Genomic DNA, 19,559 nt, shown 5'->3' with positions numbered 1-19,559 from the left:
GAAGGTGCGTTGCCATTGGAAAATGCGATCTGTATGAAGTTGTTCGAACCAGTCGTATTACTTATTGCTTATCATTGTGAAGATGACTTGTGTGTTTTTTAAGAACTTGTTTGTATCACTCTGATCGGGGGTTGGTCTTGCTGAAAGCCGTTAGTATCTCTCCCTAGGGTGGGCTAGGATAGCAGCTGTGTTTTGATTGTTGGGCATAGGTTCTGCTGATTTAGTCTTTGAGGTGACTGCTGCAGCATATGAGCTGTGTGATGTTCACTGATGGATTCCTTCTTCAAGGGGTGCTGCACATTTCTGAGCTGATGAAGTGCCTGCTTTTCTGTTTCTTGCCAGGTTATCTGGGTGGAGAGTGCAGCCTCTATAGTTGGCTGGGTGTGGGCTGCCGCAGTTTGCACATGTGGTTGGTGTTGTGCATGGTTCGGAGCATGTGTGAGTAGGGTGACTGTCCCCGCACTTCACACATTTGTACTCTGCTCTGCACAGTTTCTGTGCGTGCCCATATCTCTGGCAGTGATGGCATTGTCCTTTGTTGCTTTCTTTCTGAGTTGTTCTGTTTTAATCCTGAGATTGCAAACTGTTTTGAGATCGTAAATCTCTCTTTGCTCCTTACTAATTTCCACGAGAACCAGCGGCATGGGACGTTTGTCTGCCCGGTACATTCTTGATATTTTTCTGGGCTCCAGTCCTTGAGATCTAATGTCGATGGCTATTTCTTCTACCAGTACTTTGATGACAACTTTTAGGGCTTTTTTCACTTTTCAGTTCGAAAGTGTGGTATGGGGTCTTTAGCTCGTCCATTAACTTTGTTAGCCGACAGTAGTCTGATGTCCTTTCAGGCTGGATACGGGCTTTTTGGCTGTTTTGAATTTAATCTCGGAGTTTCTCATGGTCTTCGAGATTGTCGACCATTGTTTTTTGGCTCTTAAGTTCTTTGGTTCTTTGATTTGTGCCGCTGTGTCCATTTGGTGTTCCAGTTCTTCGGGTGGTGTCTCTTTTCGTCGCTTTTTTCTGCTCACCATTTGGTAGTCGTCCGGTTCTTCCAGGGGTATCTGTGTCTGGATTGTTGTTTCTTGTGTCATCTTGAGAAGTGCTGCTAGGGAGAGGTTCTGAAGGTTGATAGTCCTCAGATTCGACTTCCGTGATCTGATGGATCTCTACTTTGCCCAGCCATTTTGTATGTAGCAGGTTTCCTACATGTCTGTCAGAAAATTGCAAGCAGCTGCTTAAAGTCTAGTTCATCGTACGGACTGTTCATGATGATTAAGCCTAGTCTGTAGTTTGCTGTACAATCTTCAGAATCACTATACTCTGTGATCACCTGTCTCAATTTTTACCTTTACATTACCTTACTTTACTTTACCTTACCTTATCTTACCTTCGAGATCAATTATCTTATCTATGCTATGAGAATTCCTCCGACCCCATTTCGACATAGCGAACTCCTCCCAATGACCTCCATTTTTACTTACGTCATCGTCCCCCGGGTACTTTGGTGGTTTGCACCCATCACCCTTGTTGATCGGTGCAATTAGATAGGGAGAAACCTGTGCACTATTGACCCCTCAAGGTTTGCAGTTGCCCCAGGTCATTATTTAATACCTTAATCCATCTGGAATTACTGGTGACTAAGAGGTTTCTTAAGACACAATTAATCTTACACTTATTTTTCTGTTCTTTTACAAAACCCTTTGAGGTGACAATATTCGACAAAATATGAAAATATTAACCCACAAGTAATAACTTTTTAGTAAATTTTGTTTACCAGTAAAATCGGTATACAAGGTTTTTGAACAAAGTTCCTCGTATACACGATTTTACAACTAAGTGCTGACGTTAGGAAGTGACCGGTTGAATTACTGAGTGGAGGTTTGTGAAGGTTGATCATCCGAATGAAGATACTGCTGTGAAAAATGTGACACGAACTGATGCGAAAATAGAGGTTGGTGAATTGGAAGTACTAAGGATACTGTAAAATCTCAATTCAAATACAGCCTCAGGTTAGATGGGATATCAGCTGATATATTATAAAAAGTAATACATGAGCTGATAAAGTAGTTAGCATTGCCTCCAACTAGACTATTTTAAAGCCGAGAGAAAGTTTAAAGGGAGACTCCTAGGCAGGTAGCAAATTATAGACTATTCAGTATCTCAGGAGTGGTGGTTGAGCTATTGGAAAAATTCATCAGTGACAGAATTCAGGAATGGATGGATAACATTATGACAATGTGAGGATAGCGTGACTTTGTGAAGAATTGGTCGTACCTTGGTGAGTTGCTCCTTTCTTATAATAGAGTGATATTCGAGTTGGATAATGGGAATGGCTACAATGATGATACTGTGTGATTTTTCAAGGGCATCGATCAGGATACCACATGGAACTTTGTTACATCAGTTGGAAAGGCTGAGGGATGGGTATGAAGCTGGCTGTGTTGTTATGAAGGAAGCTGGTAGATAGATAATAAACAAAGTTTAAGGAGGAATGGAATCTAGGAGAAAGCATGTGACTAGTGGTCTACCAAAATGAGCTTGGACTGCTACTGTTTAATTTGTATATAAATGATAATAGGAAATATTTAGTCCTTATGATTATGCAAAATTGGGAAGTGTATTAATTAATGAAGGTGATGTGTAGAGAGCTTGTAGGATGATTTAAATAGGCTGTGATAATTAGAGCAAAAGATAATGCATACCAATTTAATGTGGAAAAGGGTAAAGATGTGCATTTTGGAAGGAAAGGATTATGAGCTATGCACTACACTGATGGAAATGGCCTATATAACAAGTTAATGAAGCTGATGATCTTGGGGGTGTTTGAGTTGAAGTTCAGAGGATATATTGCAGATGTGGCCAAGGTAGTTCATGGAATTACTTGGTTATTTAAGAAACCACTAACAAGCAGAGATGAAGTTCATTCCTCTTTATAAGGCTTTGATTTACTGTACACAAGTCTGGTCACCTTGAGTTTCTTGGGAATAAGGAAGTGGTAGAGAAGATCCAGAAGTCAGTGACCAAGATTGTGAGCAGTCTATATAATGCTACCTATAATGATTGATTGGAGATTTGTAAGTTTGCAGAAGTTGGTTGATAGATGGATATGAAGGGATATGGGTAAACCTGATATCAGAATTTTGCAATATTCAACTCAGTTTTTTACTTTATGCAGATGATGTTATATCCTTACATAAATCAAGTATAAGTCTTCAGGACACTAATTAAATAACCATCTATCAAATTTGGCATTAAGATCTATGATAAACTCACATATACACATTAAAAAAAAAAAAATGCAAACAGGCAGGAATATAGAAAACATCACGTATTGTCTTTAGAAATCTATAGAACAAGTAAAATCTTTAAACTATTTAGGCCCATCTTTTTTTTTTCTAGTGAAGATAACAAATAACAATATTGAAATAGAGGATATAAATAATAGAGAAAGCTGGTATGGTGGAGGATCCAGGTAAATAAATTTCAGATCTATTTATCTGGATCCCCTAGAGTTCAGATGAACAGATGGGATCAGTGGCAGAATTACATGAGAAATGAAGATATTAGGAATGAACTTGACATTGTTAGCATTCAGGAATGTTTGAGCAGATCTAATATATAAGGCAGTATAGTGATTTGAACAGAATGGAAGAGATAAGAATAATAACACAGGTGTTTGATGGTAGAAAAAAAGATCCAGAGAAGACCAAAAACTCATTTAGGGTGAGTTGATGTGATTAGAATTGCTTTGAAGATGAAATATAAGATCTAAAAATATTTGAGTCCTGACAAATAATAGATCAATTTGGAAAATTGCTGATAAGTAGCTAAATCTGTCCCCAGAATGTCAGTGAGCTTTCTGCAACATTTTTTTAGTTCTGTCATTTGTAAGTTTAGCTTGTATGTTTTTCTTCTCTGGCTGCTGCTATTTCAGCATTCCTAAACTAGGATAATACCACATGATTAAGGGTATTATCCTGTACACCCCTTGATGGTACATAACAGGATTATATATATATTCTATTCCCTTCTGCCATACCGCTGATGGGGATAGCTATATATGTTACCATACTGGGGAGGTGATTATGAGCAAGGTGGTTGCCTTCTTTGCCGTACTATATCCTATGGCTGTATCCTGTGTGTGTGTTCACGGGGCCGGTTTGCCTGCTTGCGGGATGAAAAACCCCAGATAAACTGGTGGAAAAAACCCTGCTGTCCACGCCCAGGACCGGCTAACTTGGCTATGGCTGAGGAAGATCCTTAAGCTCCTCACGTCATTGACAGGAATCGAACCTAGGACACTCCTTCCCCAGGCATATGGTTGCGAAGCACATATCCACTAGGCTAACCATGCAGACATATATGTATATATGTATATATATAAATATACAATTCCAGAAAATTTTGATCAATAATAAAAAATCAGAAATTAATCATAACTCATGGAGGTTATATAATTGTTAACACAAAAGTTTTCTTCATGGGTATGAGATATAAGTTTATTGAGGTAGTCATGAGTTTGGACCATGCTTTGTTAATCTGAAAACGTCAATACAGTTAAAGTAAAAACACAAGAATGTAGTAAAAAGAAAATAGAAGCTGCGAAATCTGTCCACTTCTAGAAGATAATATGGGATATAGTACTATATCCCAAATTCCTCATTTCTTCTGACATAAATGAGTCATGGAGGAATATAGCATATTAACAAAACAAACAGAGCATAATCTTGAAGCAGGGACAAAGAATAAAAGAAAACAGGAGACTGAAAATTTGGAATGCTGAAATAGTAGCAGTCAGAGAAGAAAAACATACAAGCTAAACTTACAAATAACAGAACTAAAAAAAAAAAAAAAAATGTTGCAGAAAGCTCGCTGATATTCTGGGGACAGATTCATTAGTGATATTGAAAATATCTATATGGACATCAAAACATAGCTTATAAATTAATAAAACATTTGAATAAAACACAGAAAGATATAGTAGAAATGTCAAGAATTTCAAAAGAAGAATGGTATATCATTAAAAACAAGTTTAGTCTTCCCATATTTAGGAAAGAAGAAATACACTGAAAATGGAATTAACATAAGTCTAGATTTATTGTGACCACGAGATGGCAACACTTGTCAACTGCCTTTCTTTGTTGGATGCCGTTTATAATTAGTGATAGTCTTGGGCCAGCTTATCTCTGATTGGCTCCAGTGGAGATTGTGAACTGTCCTCATATTAGAACGAGCTAAAACAGCCATTCCTACTCCCTATAGGGGAATAAAAGGTGTTAGTGGATTTATTGCAGGCGAAGATAAAATAGAAAATCACCAGATACCAACAGAATTACAGGTAATCCTATAACACAGATGTTAGGTTCCACAGAAATGCCACATTATGCGAGACTCGGATCACATAAAAAAAGTTCGGTTATGTTCCGAATTTTTTTTTTTAATTATATAAATAACAATGACATATCCAACAAAAAAATATTTTTATTTAATTCAGGTAATTCATGTAAGTTAAGAAAACATAAACTATGAAACAAATACGTAGTATAAAATTATAAAAATTACAGATTGTACGTAAACTTCATTGCACATAATGCATAAATGTTTTAGGCAAAATAAAATATATGTTGACATATCCAACAAAAATATATTTTTATTTAATTCAATAATAACATATCCAACAAAAATATATTTTTATTTAATTCAGGTAATTCATGTAAGTTAAGAAAACATAAACTATGAAACAAATACGTAGTATAAAACTATAAAAATTACAGATTGTATGTAAACTTCATTGCACATAATGCATAAATGTTTTAGGCAAAATAAAATAAAGTGCATATTTTAATTGTCATCATTGTCTTCAAAACTAACATTTCATACATGTTCTTTATTTACGAGTGACTGGACGTCATCATCACTTGAAATCTCTTGGACATCATTTGTATAATTCTCATTGCATACTTCGGCTGGTTTGGTATAGTTTTAGTTTTCGTTTAGTTATCAAAAATTCAGTAATAAGACCTTGCTTACTACTATGCTGCAATTTTTTTATTAAGTTCATAATATGGAGCTAAACAAATATCCAATTGTCTCGTGAATTTTCTGGAGCTCTCCATTGAGGGATCATTATCTGTAAAATAATTCCTAACTTTCTTGCCAAGTCCAATCCTTCTGCTAATTTCTTTAAACTTAATTCTTTAGTGGTGCTATAAGTTGTTTTCTTTATATTTATTTTATTTTAATACTCATTTGTTTATTTACTATCTTATTCACTTGTACTTATTTATCTTCTTGCTTACTCAAACCTTACTCGTCTAAAATCCTACTCACTGCGCTATTGTTATATCTTCTTTTTACTTTATACTTTCGTTAATGATATATGATATACTAATATACTTCCCTAAGAATGCCTTACTTTAACTCCACCTAAGAATGCTTCCTTTTCAGATACTGGCAAATTTATTTTTTATTGCTGCGCCAGCCAGAATCCTATAATATGAGCTTATTCAAAATTCAGGGAATATTCCTAGGTTAATTGGCATTCATTCCAATGTACGCTAAATAGATACTGGTTCTAATTTCAGTCGTGGCCAATAATCTATTCTACTCTAACACTCTCATTAAATTCCTTCCCGCTTTAGTTCTTAGTTTTTGCAAGTGGTAATTTGAATTCTCGAATCAAGTACATATAACAAAACATGTTTATTGGAACAAATTACACTTTACAGCTATAATTGGAATATGATACTAAGCTTTTCGAAATCTCTTGCAAAGTTAGTTACTCAATACTAATTTTACAGAACACTCATAGATTAACTGGGTAATCTCACACAATCTACGAAACATTAAAACTAGCTAATTATGTTACCCTAAATCAAACTCTTATTTCATGCTACATTAAAATACATTTCACAACCCGTTACTATTCTGGTAAAAATCATCTACAAAATTCTAAGTTCACACATATTCTCAGTCACATTCAGCAAAGTTTCACTCTTGACATTTCTTTGTTTATCAGAATTACTCTATCTCAAATTACAAATCTTTATTATAGTCCACTATGAATTGTCCACTTAATATGCTCTAACACTAAATTCTGTCTCATTCAAACATACAGTAAAGGTCTTTACGTTACCCAATCTTTTTCTTCCGAAGGTCTGTTAACGGCCACATGTTTTCGGGTCCTCCTTTGATCGGTTGCTTCCGCAATAGGCTTAGGACTACGCCATCCGTTTTACATTCTTCCCGGACTCGAACTTCTCACTGCCTCGATGCAGCGTATTCTCTGCTCCTACTTGAGTGGGACATCCCTCTCGCTCGTCCCTACTCTGTCCGCTAGTCAGAAATCCTCAACGTGAAACCGGGAACAATCAGAAAAAAGCCCTGCATTATTGCACGCATTCGCTTATATTTCGTCCCTTCTTTCCCATACGACCCTTCGTCTTCATGCCCCTAAGGTGATCCTCCAAGTCCTAGCTGCCGTTAGGTGCTGTATTCCAGGAATCCCACTTGCATCATATTCCTCGTACGTTGTAGCTGGCGGCATTAAGGCCAATACATGTGTATGTAACTCGACCTTTGCACTCGTTCTCTTAACTTCTTTGGCGACTTATTAAGTTTAAGACAGCTTAATGGGACAAGATTATACTACAATTTTCCTTATTAAAATTCATTAATCCTATAATCCTTCAGTTTAACTTTCAACTACAAGATTTTTCTAGTGTGATTTACATGTTATTACATAAAGTTCCTTTACAACAAAATTCAGAACCGTGTGCTGTCAACCAGGTATTATCTGAATTAGCCAAATTCTTATGTTAGATTCTGAATGAATAATTTCTCAAAAATCTTCCATTCAGGATCTAACAGTGGATTCATCACAATCAGAATCTTCGGCAGAACTTTCCCTGCCATTTGGTTTGACGTCATCTATTAACTGTACCAGTTCCTCCTCATTTAAATCTATTTCCCCATCAATTAATTCACTAATTTCGTTTTCAACCATATGCAAAAGCCCTCTAAGTGGCCATTACTATAAAAAGTAATTTACATAAAAAAAGCATTACATATTAATTATGTATATAACTCACCAGAAAATAAAGTGCTCAGCTTGAGATTAACAGACTTATGATTTTTAATGCGCTTCCCCAGCCAAAAAACGCAGACAATGTTCAACCATAAATACTTTATACAGGCAGGCGCAAATTTAACGAAGATAAAATTTGATTTTTAAGTCGTGCGGTGAAAAATATATGAAAAGATAAAGGGTTAATTATTACAATTTGTAGACCGCATTGTATAAGTACCTCGTTGAACAAATGATATCAACTGTAAGAAACAAGACAGTTTTAGGAGGTTTATGTGAAAATTACAGGAGTCAATATTAGCTTATTGAATGGAATAATTAAAAAAACTTACCATGGGCAGACGCAAATTTAACGAAGATGAAATTTGATTTTTAAGTCGCGTGGTGAAAAATATATGAGAACATTGGATTAGAAGCATGTTAGTTCTCCAAATATTTTATATAAGTCTTATGAAATTTCCTTTTATTCATCTTCTTTGACCCTTAAGTAACCATGCTTTGAAACAGCTATATAAATCTTAAATATTCAATAAATATGTGCAAATCATGTACAAGGTGATCAAAATTGAAGTATCCCTGTTTTAAGGCCTTGTAGATTGCCACCCAGTAATCCAAATGCTGCAAAACTTTGCAGGTATACATTGTGTGTCATGTAGAAGCAATATCTGAGGAGGGGAAAAAAGCACATGGAGATAGTGGACCTTGTCTACATATTATCCTGTACACCCATGTAAATTTGTTAAGGTGATGAAATTTGCAGAGTGCAGCAACAGCATTGCAGTTGTTTAAGTGAGCTTCACAAGCAAATCACATTGGGGAAAAGTTAGTTCCATTGCAGTGGATGGTATTATCAACCAGAATGAAGGGAAAAATCCCATGTTCATCTTTATAAACCCTCCTGGCATGCTGAGTTGCATGATATGTAAATTCCATGCATTTGGTGTTAATAACTGCCTCTGGTGGTGAATTTTGAAACTATTTTTTTTGTCTTTTTTTTTTTTTTCCTCAGATATCACTTCCGATGATGCACAATATATTCCTGCAAAGTTTCGCATAATTTGGATCTGGATGGCACTCCATAAGGCCTTAAACAATGATATTTTAATTTTTATCACCCTGCGCATGTGTGTGTGTATTATATATCATACATTTTTCTTTCCAGTCTCTTCATTCAAATACCCGTTTGACATCTCACTCCTCACCACTTCCTGGCAGTCATTCTCGTTTATCTCAGCCTTCACCCTATCAGCCCAGGATAGGTGGAGCAGGTGGTGTACCCTCTCCCCATTCACCTACCCCATCACCTGCTGGAAGTGTAGCATCTGTAGGTTCTCAGAGTAGTGGATACAGTAGCTGTGACCTAAATGGTAATCATCGACCAGCTAGCACTCCAACACCTTCAGTGTGTCATACTCCTTCCTTTCATACTTCAGGACAGCTTCAGGTACCTCATGTGCAGCAGCAACCAGGCATAATAAGTGTATCTCAGCAAATGATGGACATGATACATCAACATCATATGCATTTGCGTAATTTGCATATGTGTCATGATCTGTGGGAGCAATCAGAAATTCTAATATCACGTTTTCAAATTAAAGGTAAGTATACCCCAGTTTCTTAAATTATTATATTTTACAAGAATTTAGCTTACTCTATATATTATAATATAAAAATTATGATATAAAAATTTCCTTTGAGTGATTATTAGAAACTAATAATATTTCTATAATTATATCACTAAATACAGTAAATCTACTAAAAAACCACAGTAATATACTAAAGATATACCAGTTAATCTAAGAAAACACTTAATACATTTTTAATTTAAAAAAAAAAAAAAAAAATCAGTCTTACAGCAGCTTTTAAATAACACTTCTACACTAAAGGATAGCCTTGAATCCAGCAAGTTCTTCGAGTTTTTGCTGATGGCAGGTGAATCTGCCTAGATGGCATTGACTATGCTTGTGCTGTTAATACCTCTCAGTGACAGACAGTTCCAGCTGTCCAGAATCCCTCAAATACACATATGCCTTAGTTCATCTCATCTATATTAAAAAAAAATAATAAAAAAAAATCCTTAGCATGTTCATGGTTTCTGCGATAACTGCTTTATTTTATGAATGCTTATGGGACAGGATACAGCTGTTTTGGGCATGCTTTTGGTTAAAGCTACAATGTCAAGGGAAAATAAAAAAAGTTATTATTTCTGTTGTGCATGGTACAATAAATTAGTATGAGAATTCTGTTCTACTTAATCAATATTTGGATAATTTAAGTCACCCACCCATAATGATCACTCATTTAGTACCCATCACTCTAATTTGGCAATACATTTCATCATCCCAAGAAACTGAACCAACCAGTCTCTAATAACATCCCACCATATATTCCATCCTAATAGCTTCCACTTCCCACCAGATAGCACAATCTCCCTGCTACATAAGAAAATTATTACTGTTATTGCTTTCATGCATTTCTATCCTAACTGGACTCAAAAATCAGATATCATTAGTAATACCCTCTCCTCTCTGTTTGTCCTTCCTAAAAATACTATACCCTTTGTACTCAATCCCAGTAACAACCTGACTCTGACTAGGTCTCACTAATGCTAACAATCTTGGGCTACAGTGTATTTACAAAAGAAACAAACTCAATCCCTTTGTTCCTGATGCTTTTAGCATTTGTGTATAGACATAACAAATTACCACCTGGCTTTTTCTTATACTTACATCTACCAGCATAGTTGGGGAAGTTTCTCTTTTCACTCCCCAGATATATACTCAAAAAGTCTAAACTCAAAGCATACATTTCCACCCCTCTGCGAGATACATAACCATGCTTAATAACATTCATATTATTAACATTACATACCATAGCTGAATTTAAATTTTCACCATTCCTCCCATGATTATTTAATTTCAGTGACTCTGCATCAGGTCTCACCTCAGTAAATAATTTCCACATGCTTCTGATGCCAAATTAATTCAAATGCAGGCTGTCCCTCTTATACAAGTCTTTTCTATCATCAGATTCACTCCACACATCTAGAAACTTGCACCCATTTCTTCTACACAGCCTGCACATTGAACATTTGCTATCGCAGCCCTCCTTCTTAATGCACTACTGTTGTATGTATGCCAGTAATAAACCAACACTCTGTTAAAAACTCTCTTGCTTTTCTTTCTTGCTTCTTCCAAGATTCCTTTCATATCCTTTCTCATACTGTATTTGTTGCTGCTTAAATCATAGGTCCAACCAGCACTACCATCTCTTTTCTCTCTATAACATTTGTCACATTTTTAATTTTTTCACATGGGAAGCTGAAGGCTTATATTCTAATTAAGTTACTTTGTTATTGTTATTCTTACTAACTTTAATGCTTTTCTGCCTCTCATTCTGATTATTTTCTTATCCTGTCTAAATTGCTTTAAACATTTCTCATCTTTTTTAATTCTCTGGTCAAATGTCTAATAATTTTAATAATTAGATGTTTCAGATGTCAGGTTATCCTCGCTTATATCACTAACACCAATACTCTAATTCTTTTGTTCAGAAGAACAAAGTTTCTCTTCACTGGCACCTACATTAGCTTGTGTTTTTGACATTGCTTTTTTCTGATGAGTTTTTTGGCACCATTTTTAAGACGTATCAGAAACTAATATGTCTACAATTATATTACTAAATACAGTAAATCTATTAATAAAACTACAATAATATACTAAAGATACACCAGTTAATCTAAGAAAACACTTGATAAATCAAAAAAAAAAAAAAAAAACTCAGTCTTACAGCAGATTTGCAATAACACGTTTACACGTGCGATAACTTTGAATCCAACAAGTTTTTGAAGTTTTTGGTTGATGATAGGTGAATCAGCGTATGATGACACTTACTATGCTTGTGCTGTTACTACTTAAGTGACAGAATCTCTCAAACACACATATGCCTTAGTTCACTCACACATATATTTTTTTTTAAAAAAAAACTTAACCTGTTCACTGCATGGTAATAAACCAACAGTTATTTTGATAACTGCCTTATAAATGTTTTAATTTTATAAATTTATGGGACATGTCTTGGACATAGTTTTGGTTAAAATAACTTCGGGGGGGGGGGGGGGGGGGGAATTCAGTTATTTCTGTTGTGCATGGTACAGTAAATTACTACCAAGTGGAATGATGAATTACACTCAGAAGAGTATAAATGTGAATAAAATTTGCATCTTTACCACATGCCTAAGGTAGTCAAGACATAGCACTGTATCTATTTGCTTGTGGAAAACCACATCTCTTTTATCACTGTAGGAATATTTTTTTAATCAGTCTATACTTGTATCGTTACTCTTCCATTTTGTCTTTGTTGTAGCATGTGAAAACAGTATTTTATGGAGATAAAATACTGTTTTGTACTTGAGTGAGAGAGAAAGGAGTCTAAGTGCAACTGATGCTTGAAAGAAAAAGTTTAATTTCAAAAAGTTCCAAAAAAATTGCAGTTCATGTTATCCTTGATATGCAATTCATGTAACATGAATTGCATGCATTTTAGTGCATAAAATAATAATAAACTGATGAGAAACTTTATTTTTAGCAATTGAATGGTGAGCAGCACCTGTTATACTAGATTTATGGACACAACTATTTTTCTGAGTTAAATAACTTTTAATAAAATTAAACTATGTTTTGATCTTTATATAAAGATTATCTTCAGGAGTGTTTACATATATAATACACTACACAAAAGCAATTTTACTACTATAGGCTACAGTATGTCTAGTAACAATTAACCCACTTAGCTTGATCTCTTGTGGTGAAAAACAAACCCAATTCAGAAATTAAAATTTGTTTTAAATTTTCTTGGAATCCTGTTCTTGTAATTAGCTCTTTCACTTTCAGTATTATTGTAATCATTGAAGATAGCCTAGAGTCCTATTCCACAAGGTAAGTCCTTCAATGTTACTGTTTTTGCCTGAAGTCTGATTTATATAACCTAGAGTAGTTTTGATGTGGAAATAGGAATTTGTAAGACTTCAGGAAAGAAAGAACTCAAAAGGACCTTATGAAACAGGACTGTAGCCTGTCTTGAATGGTTAAAATAAAATTAGCCATTCAGTAAGAAAGGGAAAGAACTAATAATTAACTTTTAATTAGTGGAGCATATTTAGTCTGATGTAATTTTTTATCACTACAGGTTAGGCTAGACATACAGTAATCCAGTATTAAAGTGTATGTGTAGTGTATATATTCCTAATGATGACCTTGATATAAAGATCAAAACACAGAGTTATCTAACTCTAAACAGTACTTGTGACCATAAATATATTATTATGAAAGACTGTTAGAGGATCAAACAAAAATGAATCTCCTGATACTTAATTGTAAGATTTTCAGAAAGATTAAAAATGAAGAATTTGAACTAGACTCTTAGAAGTCATTCAGCAATTGTTGAAGGATTTTGGGAAAACACAAAAGCTCAAAACTATGAGCTAGTTGATCAACTTATAACACAGTACAACAAGATAGGAGCCAAGATGTCACTGAAGATTCACCTCATTCTCAACTTGACTTCTTTCATGAAAACTTGGGTGTTATGAGCAAGTTAAACCGTTCTGCTGGCACATCATCACATAGAGCACAGATACCAGGACACAGTAGAATGCTAGTGTAATGACAGACTACTGTTTGATTTTCTTCAAAAGAGAGAGACGTGAAAAAGGTGCTTTGAAGAGGAGGTGAAGTAATTATTAGTACGTTTAAACTTTTTTTTTTTTTTTTTTTTTTTTTTTTTTTTTTTTTTTTTTTTGCTGTAAATATACTGGAATTTTGACTACTGTATTTATTTATTTTTGTAACACACTAGTTTTTTTCTGAGTTCCATTTTTTGTTTTAACATTTAGCCAAACTTTTGTATTTGTATACTTATAACAAAGAATCCTGAAGAAAAATAAGTTCCATTTTCAAGTTTCTTTCTTGAAATACATAAAACACTTATTAACCAGTACTAACATTAATTCAGTAGCATAGGTTGAACAAATGCAAAGAGTAAATGAACACTTAAAAGTAAACTTTATTAAATGTAATTGATCTTGAGCATAATTAAGGAATGGTTTCAGAAAGATAAAATATGTTATTTTGCATTCTCTTTTCATTTTTATAATCAGCGATTTGGAAACTGTAATGTGTTATATATAAAAGCAAACTTCTTGTTTATGTACAGCATTCATTGTATGAACTTTAACTGCAGTTATTTTCCTTGATTACACAAAATGGCAATATGGATGAAATGTATTGGATAATTTATGCTTTATATCCATATTATTTCAAACGTTATTTCAATTTCAGTGGACACTGGTTAAATCTGTTAACAGATCATTCTTATAGTTTTTTTTTAATGTAAAAATAACATTGTGAGTATATAAAACATCAGTTATTAAATCTCAAAAATAAGCTTTCACAAAGTTGAAAATATTTCATAGTAGAAGAGCTGTGAATTAGTGATAAATATTATTGCAGCATATGTCATCAATATTAAAATTACTTTTGTTTCTCATGATTTAAAAAAATATAATAAAATTCTATTTATTAAAAACGTTTTTTTTTTTTATTTATAGATTATTTTAAGAAGCTGAATGAACAGTGTGGTCAGTTGACACTACATTCTTCAATTTCAGACTTAGTTTCTTATGTAACCAAAGGACTGTCTTTTGTGAGAGACAACCTTTAGCAAGAGGTTTCATATCCCTCCAGTTTGTGTGTACTCCTTAACAAGAACCTACAGAAAAACCGCACATGGCGAGAAACAAAAAACGTTCTCTGCAGGTCTGTATTATAAGGCACTACTGTTATTTCAACCATGTGCACCGACTATCTTAGGGAAAATGGGGGGATCTGTCGTTTGAACATATACATATTATATAAATATATATATAAATATATATATACCATGTATATATTTTTGTACATAGTTCTCGGATACTTACTACATTGTGATCATGCTTTTTCCATGTAAATGACCATATGAGACAGGCCATTGCCCTATTGTTTTCAATAAGAATTGTCAATCCATGGTTGACCATCATAGGTATATTTTGGTGTGTATTTTACACAGTTCTGTATTGTAATTTGGCAGTTGTTACAGTATGTGAGAAGCCTGTTGTTGTAGTTAGAGGAAACACAAAGCTTATTAGTCCTGTCTTCTTCTCTGAAATAATTTTTGTGGCTTTGTTCAAGCAAATTTTTTTTTTTCTATTATGGACATCTTCCCTGTACAGTTAAATATCCTTCATTACATTTAAATCAAAACCTTCCCCCCATCCCAAATGCTTGAACTTGGCCACTACAGCATATTTCATTCCTTATGGGAAATGCTTTTGTTTGAAAAACTACAATTTCTGTTTTTCTGCAGCAGAATGTGTGTGTGTGTATATATATATATATAATTTTCTTTTTTTTTTCTTTTTTTAATGGAATGAATTACTCATATGTACACTCAGTTTATTCTTCTCTCTCCCCCTCCTTTTCTTATAGCTATTTTCTGTCGTTCCATATAAATTTATTCCATTTAACCTCTCCCCTTTTAAATTGCCTATCATAAATAAAATGATGTGGAAATGCTGTTTTTTAGCTGTATTTTTGTTTAGAAGGCAGGTGGTTAAGTATAAAGTTATGTTTGATGTTGATCACAGTTATGGTTGTAAAGGCAAAGGCAGCTTTTTTTTTTTATGTGCATATACAGAAATTCTTAAATTTGTTTCTGTAATTACAGATGTAAATATAAACTTGTAAAAGTGCAAATATTGAACAGCTGCTTTTTGTTAATCATCTATTGCAAGAAGTTATTTTTGTTAAAAAAAAATAATAAATAAATAAACATCCCCCTCCCCCCAAGAAATTTTGTGATTTCTAAGCTTGCTTACAATTGTACTTACTGTTGGAATTAGAACTTTCATTAGCTAGGAAGCTATTTCCTTAGTTTCTCCCCCCCCTCTCTCTCTCTCTCTCTCTTTTTCTCTGTTAATGTAGAAAAATTGCTACCATATTTAAGTATACTCTTTCATCTCAGAAGGGATCCTTTACAAATCTTGCCTAGGATTTGTGAAGGTAGATGGCATAGATAGCATTTTAAGAACCATGCTTAATAAATAGAAGCTTAAAGAAAGAAAGGGAAAAAAATTACTATAAAATATATATAGATATGGTAGCAATATATTCTAAAAAAAATGCAATTTGTTGAGTAGTCAACTTTTGTTTTCATATCAGAGTTGTATGAATTAGCCTTTGAAAATGCAATACAGTAATGCAATGAATAGTAAGTTTACTATAACTGTATTTATAACTAAGAGTTTACATATGTTTCAGTGTCATAAGATTGGGAATTAATTCCCAGAACATTTGTTGGATGTTGAAAAGTTTTTTGAACTTTATATTGAGGAATGGGTGTTATTAAAATTTTTTGGCTTCCATTTAATATATTCTACAAAAATGAGAGGATTTGTACAGATTTTAAGTTTTTCACATTTGTGTAGCAATTATAGTGTGGTTAATTCTGTTCTAAATTTTTAAGAGTTTAATAACAAATTACATTTCTATTGAGATTACATATGCACATCTGAGCAATTTTATTGTATTATTTAATGGGTGGAGGTCTTAAACCCATTTCTTTCTCTTTCCTAGAACAGTCTCTAGTACAAACTTTTTTTTCCCTCCCCACAGTGGCCTTGTGACATATTCATTTTTGTATCATTCAAATGTTAAGTCTGGTATGCATATAAATAGTTTGAACTTTGTTGGCGAATTTTTAATATGTATGCAAAGAAAAGTGATATGAGGAAGCAATCCTAAAATTTTGCAATTTGTACAGTTTTGAAGTATCATGAATAATATACATCCTATTTATGAAGAAACAAGACATTTTTCAGTTTAGTTTTCATTTTTGTGAATATATTTTAAAAATATATTTGTATTCTATGCACATATTTTTTGCAGACATGTACAATCAGAATTGTTATACATGTGTAAAAAGATCAGTCACATAGAAAATAGTTATTTATCATTTATATGACAATCTTGAATCACAAAGATTGAGTACCAAAATGTATAGACTGGAATATCAAAATTTGATGAGATTCTTAATGAAACATATCATATTTGTGTTATTTTTAACAATATGCAAAATGTTATGTAAGTCATTACTTTAAATGAATTCTTCCTTAATCTTACTTCCTGTCCTTACAGAAATTTGTACAGAAAGCTGTTAACAGAACCTGTTGGTCACATATTTGAAACAAACACACACACACACTAAAACATATACATTTACTTGTTATAGTCCTGTTACCCTCAGGCTAAAGGTGGTATATCTGAACTTCTTGCAGGCAAAGTGAACAGTTAAGACTCATGTAAAAAGATTTGGCATTGTTCCAACACCTTTTCTCCTATAGTGATTCTAATATAAAATTCTTTCTGGAGGGGAAGAGGGGAAAATCCTGTTACAATATTATGCCCTCCACTACACATTAGCAAACTTTTTTTGGTTGTGTTTTCCCCCCCTCTTTTTTGACATATGTATCAATAATTTATTTGTAAATAAAATCTATAGCATTTGAATGATTCTTGTGGAAATTTCTTATGTCAATTGAAATGCTTCAAAAATAATTGAATTTTATCTATATCTATATCTCTTTCACAAGTAATTAAATTAAGTTACTTTATTATAAAGTGTGTAAAATTATGTATTGAATAAGACTTGCAAGACATTCATTGTTATCATTGTAACAACGAGGTTCAAATATGACAATTTTCTAGACTTTAGTATTGTTAAAGATATCAATTTGATATCTTTAACAATACTAAAGATTCAAAAGATATCGATTTGATATCTTAGGAAAGAAAAATGTGCATAATCCTATCTTTCAGAAATTCCATATGTGGAAATGAGGATACACAATCACTTGGTTCTGACTTCAGCTCAGTTTGAAATTTTTGTAGTAATTTAAACATGTCTTTGCACAGAATAAGTCAAATCCATTATTGGTATAATTAATTTTTCAGAGAAAACAGGCAGATATCTGTCATTTGGATTTTATATGATACTAAATTAACAACAAAAGTTATTGCATATTTCAAGTACTCTTAATGCAATGTTCTTAGTATATTTTATAGGTTTGTGGGTCAAAATCAAGTGCAACAAATTTGATTTAACCTGCATCCTTTCAACTTAGGTATCGATAAAATCAGTATATCTCCAAATAAAATAAATTAAAAGCATTAATTCATTAAAAACATATCCAGTTAGTTATAATGAAAGGTTCAGTATAGAATGAAAGCATATATATATATATATATATATATATAATTATTTTTTTAACTTGGGGATATTGTATATTAGGGTTACCAAGTAATTTTATAAGCTTGGTTATTTAACTCCTAATCCCAAGTATGCAAACAATTAAGTTTGCACCTGAAACATAGTTCAAGTCTAAAGATGGCACAACACCAGAGCAACTCATTGTAAAGGTGGGTAAAGCTCTGATCACTATTCTTAGTATTTTCCCATAATGTAAAGCACATCTCACTAAAAGATGTATACTGCAATACATTATGGGTGAGGTCACTGCCCAGACCAGTTCCAAGCTTATAAAATTACTTGGTAACCCTAATATATAATATCCCCCAAGTTAAAAAAATAATTATATCTATATCTTCTCCAGAGATTCTTATTAAAAATAAAAACACCTTGCAGCAACTTCTATAGGTAAAGTTGATAAGGCTCTGTATTACTAAAACCTTGGTATTTAGGGTCTAGCTACTCACTGAGGAGACCTCAAAAAAGGTTGAAACTGGTCTGGGTAGTGACCCCACCTATAATGTATTGCAGTATACATCTTTTAGTGAGATGTGCTTTACATTATGTGAAAATACTAAGAATAGTGATCAGAGCTTTACCCACCTTTACAATGAGTTGCTCTGGTGTTGTACTATCTTTAGACTTGAACTATGTTTCAGGCACAAACTCAATTGTTTGCATACTTGGGATTAGGAGTTAAATAACCAAGCTTATAAAATTACTTGGTAACCCTGATATATATATATATATATGTGTGTGTGTGTGTGTGTGTGATTTATCACTAAACGGTTTTCATTTTCACCTGCAAAATTATGATTTTGCATAAAAACTGGCATGAACAAGATCATATATATTGAATATCCTACTTCATTAACAAAGTGGACTAGAAATTTTACAGTTAAAAAAGGGAAAGGGGGTGGTCACTCCAGGGTTGAACCCGGATATCTAGAAAGAGACCTCCATGTAGCCTTTTAAAGAATTCCGAGAACTAACTTGGACTTGTGACTTTGTCAAATCCTCACCTTTTCATGGTGCAACTCATAAGTAGGTATCTACCAGATACTGAATGAATGTAAGATGGGCTGGCAATTTGGAACAAATGAGAATTTGTTTTCTTATTGACTTAAACCAAAAT

At 33.3% G+C, this 19,559-nt stretch overlaps 1 protein-coding gene across 2 annotated transcripts in view; it reads left to right on the top strand.

The window, feature by feature from the left end:
• Positions 1-17,685, top strand: part of LOC150104812 (uncharacterized) — a 449,875-nt gene extending 432,190 nt beyond the window's left edge. For both annotated transcript variants that reach the window (XM_090395370.1, XM_090395369.1), the window contains 2 exons: positions 9,246-9,681; positions 14,691-17,685. In XM_090395370.1, coding sequence (XP_090251496.1) covers positions 9,246-9,681; positions 14,691-14,803 — 549 coding nt within the window. In that variant the 3' untranslated portion in view covers positions 14,804-17,685. The remainder of the gene's footprint in view (positions 1-9,245; positions 9,682-14,690) is intronic.
• The last annotated feature ends 1,874 nt before the right edge of the window (positions 17,686-19,559 follow it).

This window comes from Typopeltis vanoorti, chromosome 7 (genome assembly GCF_054136105.1).
Source record: "Typopeltis vanoorti isolate ZY-2024b chromosome 7, IOZ_Tvanoo_1.0, whole genome shotgun sequence".
In the NCBI taxonomy this organism is placed as follows: Eukaryota; Metazoa; Arthropoda; class Arachnida; order Uropygi; family Thelyphonidae; genus Typopeltis; species Typopeltis vanoorti.
Note: the sequence above shows the minus strand (reverse complement) of the source record. Positions and strands in the feature narration are given on the sequence as shown.